The 21,662-nt window shown below is 40.3% G+C and overlaps 1 protein-coding gene and 1 pseudogene across 5 annotated transcripts in view; one reads left to right on the plus strand and one right to left on the minus strand.

The window, feature by feature from the left end:
* Dock11 (dedicator of cytokinesis 11) overlaps positions 1–21,662 on the minus strand; it is a 191,688-nt gene that overhangs the window by 64,594 nt on the left and 105,432 nt on the right. For 4 of the 5 annotated variants that reach the window (XM_074063355.1, XM_074063353.1, XM_074063354.1 and 1 more), the window contains 9 exons: positions 19,299–19,417; positions 17,357–17,426; positions 17,151–17,276; positions 16,016–16,087; positions 14,652–14,798; positions 10,779–10,862; positions 9,864–9,975; positions 9,325–9,363; positions 7,503–7,681 (listed from right to left, as the gene is read on the minus strand). In XM_074063355.1, coding sequence (XP_073919456.1) covers positions 7,503–7,681; positions 9,325–9,363; positions 9,864–9,975; positions 10,779–10,862; positions 14,652–14,798; positions 16,016–16,087; positions 17,151–17,276; positions 17,357–17,426; positions 19,299–19,417 — 948 coding nt within the window. The remainder of the gene's footprint in view (positions 1–7,502; positions 7,682–9,324; positions 9,364–9,863; positions 9,976–10,778; positions 10,863–14,651; positions 14,799–16,015; positions 16,088–17,150; positions 17,277–17,356; positions 17,427–19,298; positions 19,418–21,662) is intronic. The other variant, XM_074063352.1, reaches the window with a different exon arrangement.
* LOC109684433 (atrophin-1 pseudogene) lies at positions 2,215–5,683 on the plus strand (annotated as a pseudogene).

Genomic DNA, 21,662 nt, shown 5'->3' on the forward strand with positions numbered 1-21,662 from the left:
GACAGCAGGAAGCATAAAATAGGATGATCAAAGTCCAGGCTGGCCAGGGCAAAAGAAAGTGAGACCCTACCTCCAAAATAACCAGAGCAAAAAGAGCTGGAGATTTGGCTCAAGTGGTAGATCATCTGTCTAGCAAGCACAAAGTCCTGAATTCAAGTCCCAGTACCACCAAAAAATGGGAGTAATGATAATTGTATTAATTCATGTGAGGTAGCTAATATAGTATCTAGCATATGGCAAGTTCGCCATAGATTTTTAGCTGCTATTATTAATATTAAGACTCCTAGCTAGGAGTCTAGTTCAGTTTTGATCTCTAGGGAGATCACTCACTGAGTAAGAGATACTAACAACTCTCTCAGGAGAGCAGGAACACAGGAAAACATTCAGCCATTGAAAAATATATTAGAAGTTTACCTGCACAAAAGACAGAAAACAGTCTAAGAACTTATTAATAGAAGACTGGTTAGAGAAATAAATAAGGTATATTCATATGATGAAACTCTGTGCATCTGTTTTTAAAATGTGGTATATCTAATCTTCAGGATGCATGACTAAGTAAAAAATGAAAATAATAGTTTATGCATTATATATAATATATTATATATAGGTTGTATACCTATAAAACAAAAATATAAACAGGGAACTGCTAACAGTTGCTTCCAGAAGCATGAATTGGGGTATGGAGGTTAATTAATGGGATAGGGACATTTTGATTTTTACTTTCTACCATATATGTGAATTACTTTTTGCAAGAGTAGAAAAAAGATTTGCCCACAGCTCAACTGAAAGTAGAAATTGCAATTCTCCTAGGTATTACCATCATTCGCACTGGGTACCAGAACTATAAAGACCCCAGGAAAAAGGACATTACACATTGGACATTGTTGTTGAATAGGAAAGATGCCTCACGGTAATTATAATGAGTAACATCTCCAAGGGTTTTGTGAATAATACATATCAAGGACCAGTGACATCTCCAGGATTTCATTAGAGGGTCTTAGGAGTGGCAGTGTGATTGGAAGGGACAGGGGTGACTAGGGAGTCTATTTTCAAAGCAGGCTTTCTATAGGAAACATTCTCTTTAAAAAACACTTAACCATTTATTTATCTGCGGACACATTGAGGGACTTGATGGAAATTATGGGGACTGAAAACTCCTCCCAACCCTCACCTTGGCATCATCATAAATTGGGAACTCGAATGCATTTGACAAATGATCCCTTATGCAGGCTGCCTGTGAACTCTGCACAAAACAGAAGAAGGCCTTTTTATATCCTCATTCAATACATTGCAATTGAACCTTTGTTTGAACAGGCCTATGAAGCAAACAAAGTTCTTCTGGAGAAAACCCTATGCTTTTGAACAAAGAGGAAAGGGCTTCAGAAGTTACTGAATGGGTGATGAAGGTTCGAATTTCAAGCTTCCACGTGATCTAAAACCTCAAACAGGCATATTGTCTAACTTTGGGAAGGTGAAGCCCAGGCCTTATGCATGCTCGGGAAATACTCAATCACTGAGCTACATTCCTAGCTCTTATCTGAGTTATTTCCAGATAATAATATCTTTGTGTGTGTGTGTGTGTGTGCACACATGTATATACTGCTCTCAGAATTTAAAAAGTAAGCTTGAAATATCCAAATTTGTAATATAAGATATTTAAATTCCACCTCTATGTAAGACACTGATGAAATCCTATTTTTTTTATTCACTTTCATATAAAGAGATGAAAAAACACAACTTCCTGTTTCAAAGAGGGGAGCCAAGGGCTGTGCAGGGGGTGGGGGTTTGGGGATGGTGGGGGGAGGGAATGGGAGAGGAGGGGAGAGAGCAGCAAGGTGGTAGGGTTTGCTCTGGGGCAAACAGGCTATCAGGCAGAGTGTGTATGGGGGAATGGGGCATGGGGAGCATGGGAGCCTGCGGTGACAAGCTAGGAAGAGGAGAGGGGGGCGGGGTTGTGGCCACTGCTGCTCCCTGCCACCCTCAGGTGTCAGAGCCAGAACTACTGCCAGCAACCAGCTAGGCATTCAGCCAGCCAGCAGTCCAGAGCCAGGAGCAGGATTCACTGACAGCAGACCCTGCAAGTTCTAGGTGCTTAAGCCTGCTTCCTGCTTCCTGCTTCCCAGGTCACAGGTGTGGAGAGCTTGTGGTGGAGCAAAGAAGTGTCTGAATTCAGCTGCCCAGGCAGACGAGAATGGGGTCTCCACAGCCTGGAGAATGAAGATACTACAGAATAAAGACTCAGTGCCAATGAGGACTGGATGGAAGAGGCCCTCAGGCCCCAGGAAGAACTGAGAAACTGAGATCAAGGGGCCAGGCCTCCTCCGGAGGGTCACCACATCTAGCAGTGATGGCAAAGCTGAGAAGTCTAGGCAGGTAGCCAAGAAAGCCGCACTAGAGGAAGCCTCCACCCCAAAGGTCAATAAGCAGGGTCAGAGTGAGGAGATCTCAGAGAGTGAAAGTGAGAAGTCCAATGTTCCAAAACAGACCAGAAGTGAGCAGGAGTTCTTCAGTCACAGTCTCCCTCAGATCTGGACAGATTGGATGGGTGGAGCCTCAACGATGCGGCCCTAGGGATACAGACCAGGATAACCAAAGCACATCTCCCAGCATCTACAGCCCTGGAAGTGTGAAGAATGACTCTGATTCATCTTCTGGCTTGTTCCAGGGTCCAGCCCACCCCTACCACTCACCTCCACACTTTCCTCTTTCCCCTCCACCACTAGACAACACTCCCCGACAGCCAGAGCCTGACTTTGAACCCCATCCTTCTGTGACACCCACTGGATATCATGCTCCCACGGAGCCCAACCTCCCATATCCTTGAATGTTCCAGGTTCCCCTTGGGCCCCTCCTCTTCCCAACAGCTCTATCCTGGGGATGCTGATGGAGTTCTGTCTGGACTCTCAATGGGTCCCAAAGGAGGAACAGCTGCCTCTTCAGTGGGGGCCCCTAGTGGGGGCAAGCAGCACCCCACACCCACTACCCCCATTTCAATATTGAGTACTGGGGTCAGTGGTACTCCCCAACAAAGCCTCCTAATGCTCCAGTGGGTGGTGGGAACTTACCCTCTGCCGTACCTCCAGCCACTTTCCCTCAAGTGACACTAAACCTGCCTCCTCCACTTGCCCTGAGACCCCTTAACTATGTGTCAGCCTCTCGGAATGGGAGCCCCGATCCCTGGGCATCTGCCTTCTCACCATGCCATGGGACAAGGGCATAGGGTGGACTTCCTTCTGGCCCAGAGAAGGGCCCAACTCTGGCTCCCTCACCCCACCCTCTGCCCCCTGCTTCCTCCTCTTCTACGCTAGCTTCCCCAATGAGGTATCCTTATTCATCCTTTAGTAGTAGCTCTGTAGCATCTTCTTCCAGTTCTTCCCCCTCCTCCTCTTCCTCCCAGTACCCAGCTTCCGAGGCACTGTCCAGTTATCCCCACGCCTTCCCTCCCCCAACAAGTCTCTCCGTCTCCAATCAGCTGCCCAAATATACTCAGCCTTCTCTCCCATCCCAGGCTGCGTGGAGCCAGGGCTCCCTCTTCACCTCTTCCCTATGGCCACCTCTTGGCCAACAGCAATGCTCATCTAGGCCCTTTCCCTCCTACTGGGGCCAGTCCACTGCCCACCCACCACCAGCAACAGCAGCAGCAGAGCATGGAAACTCTGGGCCCCCTCCACCTGGAGCATATCCCCATCCCCTGGAGAACAGTAGCTCCCACCATGCACACCTTACACCATGTCTCCTCCCTGGGGTCTCTGAAGCACTTACCCAGCAGAGCCAGCAAACCTGCCCCCACCTCATAGCCAGGTGTCCTACAGTTAAACAGTCCCCAATGGCTCCCCCCAGTCTCCTCCACTTCCAACTCTTCCTCTTCCTCCTCTCAAGGGGCCTCCCCATATTCACACCCCTCCCCTAACCAGGGCCTCCAAGGGATGCTCTACCCCTTCCCAACAGTGCCTCTGGCCACCACCCTTTCCATGGTCATTGCCACTGTGGCTTCCTCACCAGCAGGCTACAAAACGGCCTCCCCACCTGGGCCCCCACCATACAGCAAGAGGGTCCCATCTCCGAGGGCCTATAAGACAGCTACCCCACCCAGATACAAGCTGGGTTTGCTACCCTCCTTCAGAACAGAGACCCCACTGGTCTATCGAAGTTCCTCCTTGCCAGGAGGCCTAGGGACCTTCAAAGCAGGTTCACCCACTGTGGGGCCTGGACCCCTGCCGCCTGCAGGGCCTTCAAGCCTATCATATCTTCCTCCAGCATCTGCAGTCCCTGCCTCAGGGCCACTCCTGAGTGCCATGCAAGATCAAAGGGATATGCGACCCCTGAGAGTCCAGCACCCCCTCCCAAGGTTAAATGTGCCCAGCCATGCCAGTCAGTCTGCCAGGTTCAACAACAAACACTTAGACCCTTGACTTGTACTTGGTGTGGCTGGAGGGCCCCAAGCTGGCTAAGAGGCTGAGGGTGCAAGTGCTAAGAAAAGGAGCGTAAGCACAAGCTGGAACTCAGCCTGAAGTTGGATCAGGAAGGTCGTACTCCAGTGAAGCGCCCATCTCTGGGCCTTCCATTTGAGCCTGGCAGTGCTGTGGCTACAATGCCCCCCTATTTGGGTCCTGACACTCCAGCCCTGCACACTCTCAGTGAATATGCTCGACCTCATGTCGTGTCTCCTGGCAATTGTAACCATCCATTCTATGTACTCCTGGGGGCAGTGGACCAGGGGCTCCGGGGTACAATGTCCCAGCCCTGTACAGCAATGACCCAGTCACCTGGGCGAGGGAGCAGGAAGCCTGAGAATGAGACCTCCGTGATCATCTCAAGCCTGGCTTCGAGGTGAAGCCTAGTGAGCTGAAACCACTACGTGGGGTCCATGGACCAGGCCTGGATCCCTTCCCCCAACATGGCGGCCTGGCTTTGCAGCCTGATCCACCTGGTCTGCACCCTTTCCCTTTCCATCAGAGCTTGTGGCCCCTGCAGTAGCAGCTGGGCCACCCTGTGACCTGACATGTCCTTGGCTGAGTGGCTGGCAGCTGAGAGGCAGTATGCCCTGGGCAATGACCCACTGGCTGGGCTGCAGATGCTCAATGTGACCCCCCATCACCACCAGCACTCCCAAATCCACTCTCGCCTTCGCCTGCATCAGCAAGACACCATTCATGCAGCCTCTGACTCGGTGCACCTTCTCATTGATCCCCTGGCCTCAGGGTCTCACCTTACCCAGCTGGGACCCTCCCTGACCTTCTTCCTCACCTTCTGCAAGAGAACGAAGTTCTTTGTCACTAACTCTCTGCTGCCCTTACCTAGACCTGCCAGCCTCCCTCTCTGCCTGATGTCAGCAGCTAGCTCATCAGCTGCAAGCCATGCACAGTCAGCTGAGCTGCAGCACTTGGCACTGCAACAGCAGCAGTGGCTGCACACCCATCACTCACTGCACAGCATGTTGTTACCCGCCCAAAAGGACTACTAGAGTCACCTGAAGAAGGAAGTGGCAAGCCACTGTAGAACATACAATCAAGACAGCACTCATGGCTCCAGCATCTGGACCTTGCAGGACCTCCTCCTGGCCTCCCACCCAGAGCCAAAGGAGAGGGTGCTGTTCAGTTGCAGGGCCTCTGCAACTGGGCAGAGGATGGGAGAGAAGAAGGGACAGACAGAAGGTCAAGGCCATCGTGGTGTGCAGAGGTAGGGAGGTGGCAAGGGTTATCTTTGATCATGTCTCTCTTTCTTGTTGCCTGCTGTCCCTCCCCCACCCTGCTTGTGTGATTATTTCATCTGTAGCTATTTTGCAAAGCATTGTGTGCTACCCTCACCAATCCCTGTGTGCTTGCTCCTTCCAGGATATATGTATGCCCCTTGCCCTCCCCACACTAATAATTTTTATATACAAATTATCTATATGATGCTCTTTAAAAAATAACCCAACCAAAATCAAACAAAAACATTCTCACAATTTCCCGGGGGGGGGGGAAAAGTCACACTAAAGACATTTTCCTTCATGCTGCATAAAATCCTTTCATCCACTACTAGACATATGTAGCAGTTAAACAGAAGCCACTGATACATGGCATTTTTCAAGGCTTGACCACATTTGGTTACACAAGATGACTTTAACGTAAGTTTCAAGTTAACTTATGTTAAATCAGTATCAATAATAACACAAAAGAAAGTGGCACACAGCAGAGCAAATTATGCTAAATAGGGTATGATATTGTAGTTTTAATGTGACAAGAATAACAAACTGCAATAAGTAATAAATTACATCTTTAAGGGGTTGGTCCTCTTTTGGGACAGGATAACATGAAGAAAACTAGCAAGATTTGTAAGTAAAAAAAATCTTGGGGGGCTTAAGGGGTAGATTGTCTGCTCAGCAAGTGTGAGGCCCTGAGTTCAAACCCCATTACCACCTAAAAAAATCTTGGTAATTAAATAAACATGAGTGGATGTCACTGGCAGGCACTTTCTAAAGGATAAATGGGAATACTGTAGAAAAAGAATAAAATCCATCTCCAAGTCAGCTTTCTAAAATAATTACAATAATAAATTATACCATAATTTTGTTTATATATGAATGCAAAACTAAAGGTAAAAAATTATAAATTGTGAAATATATTTTCTTGACTCAGTTGATGTCAGTAAGTTAGATTGTTCCTGTTCTATAGTTTGCAATCTATTTTTCTAAGCCCCTAAGTTTTAATATTAGTAAGATTTGAACATATTTTATAGTTGCAGCAAAGATCAATCATAGCTGTGGCCTTCACACAGATAATGTGAAATGTATGTAAGGTTTACAGCCACACCTACAGCTATTAACAGTAATACATCATCACAACATGCTTTTCAGTGGGAAGAAAAACCATATACTACATATTTTATGTTTGATATACCTAACATGTTTTATAACCACTTAAAAATATCATTTATTTATTTTATAAAGAAATTTTATTTTATGTATTTATTTGTATATTTATTTATTTAAGGATATATTAGGGTATATTTTTGACAGCATATACATGCTACAACTATATGATTTTTAATTTTGTAATTAGTTTATGCAATAAATCTTAAAACATATTATCCTTTAAATGCAACTTGAAGAGATGGGAGTATATACCTCAGTGGTAAACTGAGAACTTAGTATATGAAAGGCTCTGGGCTTGATCCCCAGCATCAACAATTTTTTTAAAAATGGTTTGAAAAACCAGTGTTTTTCTTCAACAGTTACCTGAACAGAATTTTTAAAAACCTAATAACTTGAAATGGAAACAAAATTTATTTACAAAAATACATTTTCATTAATGCTCATACTATGTACCTTACTATAAACTTTATCATTTTTTTGTCTTTTTCTTTTTTGATGTTGGGATTGAACCCAGGAGCTCATGCATGCTAGGCAAGCACTGTACCACCAAGCTACATCCAAGCAACCCCTGTCAACTTTATCTTGAATGAAAAATCTTAGTAGAAACTTACAAAAGTGATACTAGGGACTGTATGGATATCCTTACCTTGTGCTGGTATCTAGTGTCAAATGCATGTTTTATCAAAAGATTCTTTATGACAGAAATAGCTGTGTATCTGATCTCGTAATTGTCTTGAAGAGCAATGGAGGTTTCCCTCAAAAGTAGACCAACCAAGAAGTGATGCTTGCAATACTCATCTGATAAACTGTATTCAAGATTTGAATCTGCAGTACAATAAAATTTAGAACACTTTTATAAAAGTATTTAAAAACTTACCATACAAATAAAATATTGTAATTACTATTTAATAATACATAATCATGCTAGGAAGAACTACAATTTTTAGTATTAATAAATCTAATCAATTATTTTATAATATAGAACGTGCATGCAAAATTTTATAAGTCAGGAGCACTTTTAATTAGGGCTAGATAGTCACTTAATAATAATTTGTCAGGAAGAAAGTCCTCAGTTTGTTTTTCCCCTAAATTCTCTTAAACTCTTAGGAATCTTAGAAATGAACCTAGAATGAAATAATTTTGTGTTTGGCAATGTTTAAACACATTTCTTTATACCTGGAGAGATTTTGTTCAACTGTAACTCAACTCTACACAATAATGCTTGATTGACTTATCTATTTATACTTGTAAAGTGGGAAAAGGAAGAGAAACTAGACAACTGAACCATTCTAGCAGTATTAAGTATTGACTGCTCTAGAAAACATTAAGTTCTGGCCTGAATATACACATGGGATGCAAGAACAATACCAAAATCAGCCTTGTTTCACTTCATCATCACATAAACATAAGTCTTTCATTTCATAAAAACACCATTTCAAACTGTGTTTTTCACTTCTTTATTTCCTCAGTATGTTAAATTCCAGACATTAGTACATTAGTGCTGTGATTGGGACTTGCCTTATGACAACTCAGAGGGGACTGTGATCAAGTTTACTGGTTTCTATAGTAAATTCTTATTATCTTTATTTCCCCTCTCCTACCATTTAATTTACTCAGGCCAGAAAGCTAAAGAACATGCCTTCAATTTCTTTCTTTCTTTTGTTTTTTGGCTCTTTAGCACTTAATACAATTAAGTTAGTACTTGGTAACTGCTGTGAGTAGTTCAGTTTAATCTGAAATCCTGATAATCTGTCCACTCCTTCTTCTCCTCACAGCTGCCAGTAAGTCCTGAGGAAGTACGTGAGCTATACATGCTCAGAATCCAACAGGGGGTGTTCTATAGGAGTGCTGTAGTTTTCAAATATTACTTCCCCATTTCTACCATTTTTAATTCGCTGGGGTTAAGACCACCACCACTGAGCAGAGACTTCCCTAATATGATTTTCTTCCTGCATTGGTCATGCTCTTTCGTGAATTCCAATTACTTTCCATGCACAAGAGCCAATACTGACTAACCAAGGTGGCCTTTTCAGGCTAGATTTTGCAAACGGTAATGAATTTTTTTTACTTCAGTGATTTGAATTAATTCAATCAGATGTTTTTAGCCACATCTTCAAAACTATGGCCAAGTAGCCCTTAAAGAGAGTGAGAGAGAAGGAGGCAAGCCTGGGAGAGGTGACACACACCTGAAGAACAGATACCCCCAGCCCATTCCTTGCCCCCAAGCTGACTTGCAGCAGGCACTTGTTTTCTGAGGGCCAACATCTGAAGGCACACAACACTCAAGCTTACTTAAAAAGTAAGCAAGCACACCACCTTTTAGATTTTCTGGCTACGGTACACTAAGGCTCATTTTGGCTCGGGAGGATTTGAAAAGCAAACAAAGCCCCCATCCATCTTAGCCATTCATCCAATCAACTGTGTTTAAAAACAGCATACTACTTTAGAGTGAACCGAGTTAAACCTACCTACTGAAGTCAAACGGTCCACCGCAAATGAAAAAAAATCTAATTAATATATGAAAAGAAAAGGGACAAATAAAAAACATAGTAACATAAGAATAGTGCTACACAACAAAGCATTCAATAAAACTAGCAATGGAGATTAAAAACTGAAGGCATTTCATAAATTTAGTACGTATATGTTAGCATTTTACTCTGCCTTTACATTTCCTTTTTTGATACTTTCAGCAGAAATGCATTCATGTTTTTCTTCATTTAGAAATAAGATTCTATACAGTATTGCAAAGAGAAACTTTACTAGTATCTGACATCTATATTTACACAGCAATCTATGTAACACATTTGAGTTCTTCTTACTATAAATACTTCCACTGATACTATGAAAGAAATGCAGAGTCCCATTAATGGAGCTATCTTCAGATGGTAACAATTCTAAAGCTACCTTTAAGTTAATTGGTTTAGATAGAAAATACTATACTACATTAGTGCTAGCAAAAAAAAAAAAAGGAAAAACAATTCCAAATGATGGAAAACCAAATACATACCTTGAACTCGCTGCAATTTAGGTTTTGCAAATGCCATTGGCAAGTTCAGAGGAATGTAATGCTCATGATTGCAAATTGCTTGTAGAAATTCAAACTTGTATTCAGCCAGAACCTAAATGTGAAAAAATTATGCATTAACTCCTATTTAGTAGGTATTTCTCATGTTGATAATTTAATACAGGGCATTAATTTTCACAACATAAATGTCTATTATTCTAAGAATACCTGGAGATGCAACCTGTGCAGGAAAGACTTAACATAGTAGGCCCCCCAAGACTGTTAACCTTTAAAAGACCTGTTACAATGTTGATGCTGGCTAGCATCTGGGAAGCAGGATTTGGATGCATTCCCTACAGATAAGGCTGAGACTTTACTAGCAGCCCCTTAGGCCCTTTGTACAAACAATGTGATTTATGGTGGACACTTGTTTTGCTTTCCTTTTGAAGAGTCTGGGATTTTGACCAGCTCCAAATACATGAGCAGTCCCCCAATAAAAACCCTGAACTCTGCAGCTCAAATGAGATTTCTTGAACAGAAATACTATACATGTGTGGCTGCATTTTCACTATTGGAGAGAGAGAACACTCAGGAAGTCTGCAGGTGGACTGCCAGAGACTCCACTTGATGACTTTTCCTTTCTTGATCCAACAGAGTATCCTTATCATGTCCCTCTAATGAATCTTAACCAAGTGTTCCACTACAATGTTGAGTCCTGCTTAACATTACTGAACATGTGGGTGGTCTTAGGGATCCTCAAAACATGAGTCAGTATCCCCTGCTTCTTGAGGTACATTTGATACTCAAAGTAGCTAAATGAAAAAAGAAGTTTCAAATCCTCTAGAAGAGAGTAAGTGTCACCTGTGGTCTCATGCAATAAAGTCTGTCATGTACTACAATTATGTCCTTATAACTTACCTTAGGATCTTTGGGGCTGAATCCAGAGACATAGTCATTTATCAAATTGAATACAAATCCTCTATCCATTAGTGTCAAACAGCGCTATAGAAACAAAAACAAAATGGTTAGTTACATAATCCTAAAAGTCTCTCAGGCATAAATTCAAAAAGATGTTAAATTTGCTTTACACTAAGGGTATGACATTTTCATTTTTATAGATAATATAATAATAGTTTTCAGAGCTCTGGGTGACCATAAAGAAAAAAAAGAGCAAGTGACTTATTATTAGAATTGAGACTCAGGAGCCTCAACTATACAGTTTTAAAAATTGTATACACACACACACACACACACACAAATACATATGCATATACACACATATAACTTATTCAGTTACGCAGCCTCATTTTGGTCAACTTTCAAGTTCAAAGGGAAGTATAGGATGGTCAGTTGGTTTGAAAGCAGGTTTACCTATATAAACAATTCATATCAAAAGGGAAGGTTTTGTTTGTGTCCCAAGAAGTCCTGGCCTATTAAAACATTCATATTCTCTGACAGGTTTAATAGTTATACATATTTACCTGCTCTTATTCTTCTGGTTAAGACTCTCATTACCCAGCTGCTGAACAATTGCTGTTAGTCTCCTAACCAGTATGCAGGCCTCTTACCTCTCCACTCATCTAACTTCTTCCAGATTAATCTCTAAGTCCTAACCATGTCACCTTCCTGCCCCAAACCTTATAATAGTTCCCTGTTGCATCTGATATAATTTCAAATTCCTTAACTTGACATTCAAGGACATTCATAATCTTGTTTAACTGACTTTTCCAGCTGTATTTCCAATAGAGCTTGTCGACTTATTATCCCCCTCAAGATGCACTGGGTATTCTTACTTATGGGTCTTTGTTCAGGCCAGGCCTAGCAAGTCTATCATCACTTCTGTCTAATTCTGCCCATTCTTTAAGTTTCTCATAAATTCCTATCTTCCTCAACTACCTTGGTCCACACGTCCTTTAAACATTTTAGTCTACTCAAGGGTGTATTTAACTTATTATTTTCCTATGTTATCACCTACATAGGACAATAAGAACCATCTCTTTTCCTTTATATTCTCCAGAGTGCATAGAAAGACAAATATCTGATTAAAATTAGTTGCATATATATAATATTCTACCTTCCTTTCTACTTCCTTGGCCACTGTCTGGGGTCAGTTAGACCTTTGTCACCTCTTACTTGGACTACCAAGCTAGGATAATGTTCATTTACTAATTCACCCAACAAACACATGGAGGAACAACTATATTGGAGACAATGACATTCTAGAGAAATACACAACTGAGTAAAACAGTCCTTACTGTTGTCCAATAAAAGCAAATAAGTAATAAAAACACAGCTGAATAAGAAGTGCCAGAGAAGTCTGTAAAGGATGGGTGAACAATAGAAGGTGTGACCTACACAGCAAGGTTAGGGGAGAAATGAACCCTGCCTGCCAGGTGGAACACTGGTCCTCTAGTTGGCCACCCTGAATCTGGTCTTTTCCTCACTTTATCCATCATACCAACAATAAAATTATTCTCAAAAAACTTTGGTATTTTTCTATTGCACATGTATCAAAATACAAACTCATAAAGTTGACATTTAAGGCCTTCCACCATCTGGTACTAGATGGCATTTTGAGCTCTTTCTTCACACTTTTTTTGGTAGTACCGGGATTTGAACTCAGGGTTTCGTGCTTGGTAGGCAGACACTCTACCAATTGATCCATGCCTCCCACCCCTTTTACTTGGGTTATTTTGGAGACAGGGTCTTGTTTTGTTTTTTTTAACCCTGGCCAGCCTGGACCACAATCTTCCTATTTAGTCTTCCCATCTTGCTGGGATGACAGGCGTCACTACCACCCCCAGCCATTGGTTGTGATGGGGTCTCGTAAACTTTTTGCCTGGGCTGGCCTCAAATTGTGATCTTCCCAATCTCTACCTCCCAAGTAGCTAGGACTACAGGCATGAGTAACTGGCATCCTGCCATTTTTCACATCTTAAACTCACCAAATGATGACTTTTTGTCTGGTTTCTAAACAATTCCTCAACACACATATCTTGTCTTTGCTCAGGGACCCTCAACATGCAACACCCTTAACTCTTGTCTGGGAGAATTCTTCAGTATGTTTCTTACCTCTGTTCACACTGCCTGATCACAGTTATTGGTCCTTCTAGTATTTTGTTTGTATGTTCAGTATTACAGTTAGAATTTTTATCTTCTTCTGTGTATTTGAATTTGATTACAGAGACAGCTAGTCACATCTTGGACTCCCCACATAGAAGACCAGCAAGTGTTTTCTGACTTAAGTAAATACTTCTATTAAACCAACAATGTTCTGGTCCCTCTACATAGTAAACTTCAAGTTTAAAGTCCATCAGAGAAAGTAAGATTTTACATTTCAGACAATCTCCTCTTTATTTTACTTAAAAAAAAACTTGTGGATATTTACTTTTTAATACACTAAAGGGTTTATGTAATAATGTTAAAACTTTAATTCTGATAAAAAGAAGTCAATTACAAAGCCATACTCTGAGCCAGGAACAGCGCTGCATGACTACAGCTCCAGCTACTCGGGAGACCAGCCTGAACAACACAGCGAGACCCTGCTCCCTCATTCCCCAAAAAAAGAAAATCGTATTTTGGATATCTGAAACCTATTTACAAATTTTTAATTTTAAAAAATACAAGGGTATGTTGCACACTAAACTGCTTGGATGGATTACTGACCATGGAATTCTTTTTTTTTTTTTTGAGACAGGTTATTACTATGTAACCCAGGCTGGTCTTGAACTCATGATCCTCTTGTCTCAGTCTTTCTAGTGCTGGGATTACAGGCAGGTACCACCATGCCTGGTGACCATGAAGTTCTCAACATAAGGCTGATGCATGATCAGGAAAGGGGGAGTGGAAAGAAACAAGATAAAACTAAACGTATTACAAAGTCACACCTACCCTTTGTGACAAATTAAGTATTGTTCTTACGCACCCTATAAAACAATTGCATTCTAGCACTGTCTCTTACATAGTAACAATATCAAAACATAATGAGAGTTAGAGATGAATCAACTTGGTGATGTGACACATTTGTACATGGAAGCAATACTAGGAATCTCTCTGTATAGCTATCTTTATCTCAACTAGCAAAAATGCTTTCTCTTTCTTATTATTGCTTATGTCTTCTCTTCAACAAAATTAGAGATAAGGGCAGAACAGGTTCTGCCTGGAAGCGAGGGGAGGTGGTGGTAGAGGGAGGGGGCAGGGGATAGGGGGGAGAAATGGCCCAAACAATGTATGCACATATGAATAAACAAATAAAAAAAACTTAATGACAAACATGCTCTCTTTTATAAGTATAGGGATTTCTGCTATCTCCCAAATAAAATAACCTCACTGGCCCAAACTAACAATTTTCCTGTACATTAGCAATAGGCAGACTGTGGTTACTTTACCAAACAGGTTGCTTTAGTTCAATAGTAGCAAACTCCAAAACAAACAGGAGGTCAGAGAAGTGACTTAAATGCATAAAGAGGATTAGGAGTATGATAAAGAGTGTTAGGAACTGTGGTGACCTAGAAAGTATGTGCCCTATTTAACAGCAGTCAAACTGAAATATTTCTAAAGCATTCTTTAAAATAAGCAAAACTTGTCTTCTGGCTAAGCCACCTGTGTGGGATGTCTGATTTAATTAGTCAGCCATTCCATTTGGGCATCAACTGAGTCAAAAGAGTTACTCCAACGCCCTTAGAAAGACCAAGTTCAGTCTCTAAAAAGAGGGTACTTTTTCCCTTTGGTTTTCAGGACCCTAGCAGTGAAGAAGAGTTCCTTACCATGCTCTGGCTGTCTTTAACTCACCTTCAGGAAGTTAGCCAAACTATAATTCACATTTCTGGACTCATCAGGAATCTCTGCATAGCGAATAGTCACATGGGGAATTATTGCGAGGAGCAGGGAATGTAAGACATGATGATATGCCTCAGGAAATCTCTGGCCCCTGGGTAGCTTCAAGCAAATGGGGATAGAAAAAAGTCAGCGTTCTGAAAGGTCTAAATCAATTGCCATTTTCACTTTCAAACGCATTCTCTATATAAATGGGTTTTCTCAGTGATAAATTTTTTTATGTTCTAATAAAATTTTTAATAGAATATATTTGTTATATGGGGGAGGATTCATAGTGACAATTCCCATTAGACTTATATTTTACATTAGTTACATTGTCCCCATCATCTCTCCCCCTCAACCCCTCCCCACCCCACTTAAAGCAGTTGCGAGAGGTTTCTTAGTTCTGTTTCCTGCAGGTGTATGAACTCCAACCATCATACACCCTCATCTCAATCTCCTTCATTCACCCTCCTCCTCCACTAGTAACCCCCAACTGTGCCTATTTGACAGTCCTGGTTTTCGTTATTAATATTTAAGTTGACGTTCAAAGGGGTGTGTCAATGTGTGCCCGCTGTGGGTGTGCTTTACTTTGGTCCGTTATAAATGTTTCTAAACTGAAGTTTAATGTTTCTCCCAACTCAAAATGACATCACTACTTCACTGTACATTTCACTCCAGACCCTTATAAAACTATCTGGTCCTCTAATAATACCAATGACCAAAATTATCCATAATAACAGGTTATCCCAACCCAACTGTGGAATATAATGTTCCTGCAATACTGACACATACAAGCTTCTCATTCTATTTTTTTCTGCCACACGAAGTAGGCATGCATGTCAGTTTCAGTAAACTCACCTATGAAAATTGTGCAAACCACAGTAACTATGAGGTAAATATTTTTTACTTTACAAGCATTAGTTTTATGATTCCTATAACTAAGAAAATTTCTTTATACAATTTGAGCATTCCTAATCAAAAATCTGTACTCTGAAGTGCTCCAGAATTAGAAACTTTTGGAGGCATTGACCTAATACCACAACTGGAAAATTCCATACCTGACATCATGTGATTGGACTGAAGCCAAAACACAGATGCAAATATAAAATAGTGGATAAATTATCTTTAATTTATGTGCACAAAGTGTATATGACACATAAATAAATTTCAGGTTTAGATTTGGGTCTCAGCCCCAAGATACTTCATTATGTGTATGCAAATATCCATCCGAAAAACTGAAAAAATCTGAAATCTGAAATATTTTGGCTTCCAGACATTTCACATAATGAATTCTCAACTTGTAACTACAAAATAAAATTATCATTGAGCTTACTTACCTTAATTTTATTCTCTTCTAACAAATATGTGGCCATGGACTTTGCAATTATTTCAAAGAAAAACCATGAGTACTAAAAAAAAAAAAAAAACTAAGTTGAGTAAATCTTTGAAGCCCAGCAAAGCCTGACAAATCAATACAGATATTCTATCCAAATTTTACTAACATTTTCAAGTGATCACAAGTCACCATCAAAGTCTCATAGAATATCTTTAACCTGTTCTAGCAAAAAGGCCAACTAGTGATGTATGAGGGGAGGATGGCAATGTTTGTCCCAGTGGGGAGTGGAACTTCATCACTGACATTGTTTTGAATTGTCCAGGCTTGGTGATAAGAGCAAATCAAGCTTTAGTTAATTTTGTTATTACTTTTAAATTCTCTACAAACAACTGCATTCGGCTGGGGGACCCAAGCCTGACCTCGGTACAATACCTGCACAGCCGAAGCGGCCTACATTTGCCCAAATCATGTAACTTGGAGGGTAGAGAGAATCCCGAAGCAGATGTATCCCAAGATATCTCAAATTTTACCACTAATTGAAGGAATAATAAAACTAATGATAATAATAAGAGCTACTGTTTATTGAGTGCCTACTACATGTCAGAAGCTTATGTGTTAAATACTTATAATTTATTTATTTTTATGCTCTGTAAGCTCCAATGCTTTTGTTTAGACTTGGTACATCTTATTTGTTAGTGGATCGGTACTGAGAAACTTCAACGAGCCAATGAGAAATTTAAACAAAACATTGGTTATACTTGCTTTGAAGCAAATTTGTGTAACTAGGTTTGTAATATAATTTCAGAAACATAAAGATATAAGTTAAAGGCTGCAACACAATTCTTTCAGCTTGTGTTTCCTAGTTTCACAGTAAGTTTTTCATGGCTCTTTGGACCAAAATAAATACTTATAATTTAGATGCTAAGTAACTGGCCCCAGGTCCCAGCTCTATCTGATCCAAAGTTTGTCAATTACATATTTGATTGAGCGGTGCATGGGAGGGTGAAGGTTCTGTGAGAACTTTAAGAGAAGGGAGAGGTGGATTATGTGAGGAAATGGTGAAAAACAAAAGGGAGGGGTATCAAACAAGTGTGTGGATGGCTGCTTTTGTCCCTAGTTTTGTCCTGTGTCCTTACCTTTAGCAGTTTATTTATTGCTAAGAAATCTGCAGACTGTTTCAATATTGCTATCATGGTAGTAGCCAGGGTTTCATGTATCAGCTGGGCTTGAAGAGCACTCGGTTTTTCAGGTCGGAAGCTATACTATAAACAAAGAAAATAAACCATAAGGCAGAATTGTCCCATAAAACAAACCACCCCACAACAAAGCTTCCTTCACAAACCTTTATAAAGGATCTTAAATAACTATCCAAGCCCTCTTCATGGCACTTCGATACAATATGTAGGAGAACCCTGAAATGACATTTACAAAAGTCAGCATTGTCGTGCTATAGTTAACTACTGCAGCGTGATTGTTAAATAGGATCATCATATCACCCTAAAAATACCTAACAGTCCCCAAGCAATTAAAAGTGAGACAATTACCTAAGATACAATGGTAGTTTAGGTCTAACAAAGACTTTGGCATCTAACATACTTGGGGTCTTGCAAAATTTATTTCCTGGTTCAAAAGAAGGATACTTTAATTTGGCAGCCTACGTGTTTCTTCTCCTTTCTTAATATGTATGTATAGCCATCGCTACTGTATAGTGAAGACCCCAAGTAAGGTAAATATTGAAATCCCCTTTAGTAGAATAAAAGGAAAAAGTTGAAAGATAAAATGAAAAGCATGTAAACAGATGGGGAAAGAAGAAAAGGAGAGACAGAGCAGATATAATGACATGAACTAAAACTGGAGGCATATTTAAAATTCATACAAAGATTTAAAGTTAAGAGACTAGCACTGATTCTCAAACTTCCACTATCAACAGAATCATGTGGAAGGCTTGTTAAAAGATTGCTTGGTTCCTCTCCCAGAATTTCTCAATTTGTAGGTCTGAGGTGAAGTTCAATGATTAGCATTTTAAATAAGCTCCCAGGTGATACTGATGCCGCTGGTCTGGAAACCACATTTTGAGACTCATTGGATTAGAATAATATGTCTTAAGTTTTTGACCACATAATCCCAACAGCAGAGATGAACAGTGTGCAGGTGTATATGGCCTGGGGGAAGGGCAGTGGCAACAAAGCCAGAGACACCTAGCATTGAGCTCACGACTTTAAAAGCTTCCTATTTTAATTTCAAAATTCAGGTGTATTTTGCATTCTACTGTATAACATATCCTCAATTGTTTTCATATAAAAATAATATACCTTTATTCTTTCAAGTAAAACTTGATGGCTTAGCACCACTTTCTGTCCAATATGAGACACACTAGCCACATGTGGCTATTTAAATTGATTAAAACTAAAATTAAACACAATTAAAAGTTTAGGTCCTCAGCTTAACTAGCCATCCTTCAAGCGCTCAATAATAGCCACATGTGGCTAGTGGCTGCTATACTGTACAGCACAGGTATTGAACATTTACATCATTTTCTAAAAATAATTTATTCCTCTTTTTTTGGCAGTACTGGGGTTTGAACTTGGGTCTTGCATTTGCTAGGCAGTTGCTTTACCACTTGAGCCATGCCCCCAACCATTTACATCATTAGAGAAAGTTCATTTGAAGCTAATATATTTATGGTCCTAAATATATAAGGCCACTATTAATGGACATGAATGGAGAAATCTAGCCATTCACTAATAGTGTGTGACTTCAGTACCCCACATTCAACACTGGGTAGGTCAATAAGATAGAAAATTAATAAGGGAATATTTGACTTGAACTATATTTAGACCAAATGGACCTAACAGACATATATACAACATTCAATCCAACAGCACAAAATATACATTCTTATATGCACAAAGAATATTCTCCAGGGTAGATCGCACATTAGGCCACAAAATAAGTCTTAAAAAATAAGATTGAAATCATATCAAGTGTTGCTTTCAAGTGCAATGGCATGAAATTAAAAATCGTTAACAGGAGGAATTGTGGAAAATTCAAAAAACACATGGAAATTAAACAGCACGCTCCTGACCAACCAGCCAAAAGAGAAATCAAAAGGGAAATTAAAAACATCTTTAGACAAATGACAATGGAATTTACAGAATACCAAAATGGATGGTATGCAACAAAAGCGGCTCCAAGAGAGAAGTGTATAGCAAGGAATGCTTCCATTACAAAAGAAGAAAGATCTCAAGTAAGTAGCTTCTTTTTATTATAACACCAAAACTCACATGGTGCAGTTGATAGGAACGTCATCTTCTTGGGTCATATTTGTGAGAACTCGGAAGAGTTGCATAAGAATTACGGGTAGAAACTGTATCATGACTTGGATCTCCATGGCATGCAAACACTAAAATAAGTCATTATTAGTTATGAAAACAAACAGAAATATGATATAATTTGCAAACGTGAAACAACAGAAAATTAAGTAATGAGAGATACATTGACTAGAATATAAGATCATATAAATGTGAGCTTCCTGGAACAGGGGACTTTGGTTAATTACTTAATGTACTCTCTATTTTGGCACTCAGATTTTGTGAGTTTGTTTAATACTGAAAGCTTAACAAGTATAACTGGGATAGATGGATTTTGAAAAAAAAAAAAAGACAACTGACTCTTGGTAAACCAACACTCAATGGCAGGAGACTGGGGGTAGCAGACGTGTTTGGAGTCGCTGGAGATATGCCCACTAGCCTTAGCAATCTGTATGTTTTCCAGGGGAAGGTGAGCCTCCAGTTAATCTGGTAAAAAGTTAGGTGAAATTCATAAAGAACACTTCTATATTTAATTGGCATCATCTATAAAACTGAGATCGTTTTACATTCTAACATTCTTGTAATATATTTCTTCAAAATGCTAACACTCTTATCTCTAATAATAGGAGTGTTATAAACATCAAAATGAAGAAATGTGTACATATATACAGAAATGTTACAAACAGTGAAATTAGTTAACTTTCTTCATTTTTTCTCTATATTACTCACTTGATCACTCAATCAGCAGAAGTAGAAGAAGAAAAGAAGAGAAGAAGAAAAAAAACAAAAAGAAGGAAAGAAAAAGAAAGAAATCAAACTCTGCTGAGCACCTTTTATTGTCAATTCAATGTGTACTGCTGTGGGGAACACAGAGTTGGACAAAAGAAGTCTTTGTATTTAAGGAACTCATCATTTCTCTTCCACAATCTCCTTATAGGGCCCTGTCATTTGTATTTGAACCATCTCATCAATGACCTTTCGGACCTCTGTGCAGCTTCTCTCCTATCAGATATCTACACATCTGATATGGCAGGAAGGTGAGCTACAACCATCCTTCAACGGTTTCCTTCCTGGGGGACCATCCTCCTTGCCATTGCCCTTTTTGGGGATGCTCTACCCTATAACCAAAACACTCAATAGTTTTCTAGTAGGTGTCTGCATGATGTCTCTTTCCTCTAACACATTCAAGTCTTACTTCCAAATTATTTTCCATCTTCATTAAAGGCCGGTTACATTAGACTATCTCCCACCAAGATTTTCTTTTTCTTTTTCAGTGCTGGGGATGGGATTAAGGGCATATGCTAGGCAATTGCTCTACTGCTGAGCCCCGCCCCCCTCCAGCCCTCAAGATTATTTTTTGATGCTTCCCCATTACCTAAGGCAGTGGTTACCAACCAGGGGCCACACTGCCCCCCCACAGGAGATTTGGAAATGTCTGGAGACTTCTTTTTAGTTGTCACAATTGGGGTGTGCTACTGACCTCTAGTGGGTAGAGGACTGGGATTCTGCTAAACATCCTGCAATGCACAGGACAGGCCCTACAACCAAGACCATTCTGCCCTAAATGTCAAAAGTACCAAGGATGAGAAATCTGACCAAGGGAATTAATTTCAAGTTACTTAAGACCCAGCCTACATTTTCAGTCTTAAAAGTCATCATTGTTCTTTATAAGGCCAACCTGGTGTGTTCACTGTTCTTTGACATATGCTTTCCTACCTATGTACCTTTGTTCACAGTTCTTAGCCAAATCCTAGTTGCCCTTCCAAGACACATTCAAATCTTCACTACAGTGAAATCATTCATGTTCTCATTCAACAAAGATAAATATCTTATCAAAAATAAGACATGGAAATAAATCACTGCAGTACAAACAGCAAAAGGCACAGTAGTAGCATCTACAAGACACACAAAGGAAGAACTAAGTGAACTGCAAATGGGTTGGGAATGTTAGGTAAGGCTTCAGAGAGGAGGAAGATTAAAGAATAAATAGTGTGATGCCAGGTAGAAAAGAGGGATGGGCATTCCATGCAGAATGCATCTCCCTGCTACCAGCATTGTTCCTCTAATTTATTCTCAACACAGCAGGCAGAGTGTTCTTTTTGAAATGCAAATTAGATAATGCTACTTTTCCCTTGTTCAAAAAAACACCACAAAGAGCTGTCATGGGCCACCAGTACCTAGGCTTGTATCCTGCTTCTTACTGCAAACATATCTCATGGCAGCACACCCCCTCCTCACTGCTTACTGTGCTCCAGCTATGCTATCTTGTCATTTCTCTTGTTCTAAAAACTCTTACCCTAGGCTTCAGTTATCAACTGAATCCTGTATTCCTGTCCT

This window comes from Castor canadensis, chromosome X (assembly GCF_047511655.1).
Source record: "Castor canadensis chromosome X, mCasCan1.hap1v2, whole genome shotgun sequence".
Lineage (NCBI taxonomy): Eukaryota > Metazoa > Chordata > Mammalia > Rodentia > Castoridae > Castor > Castor canadensis.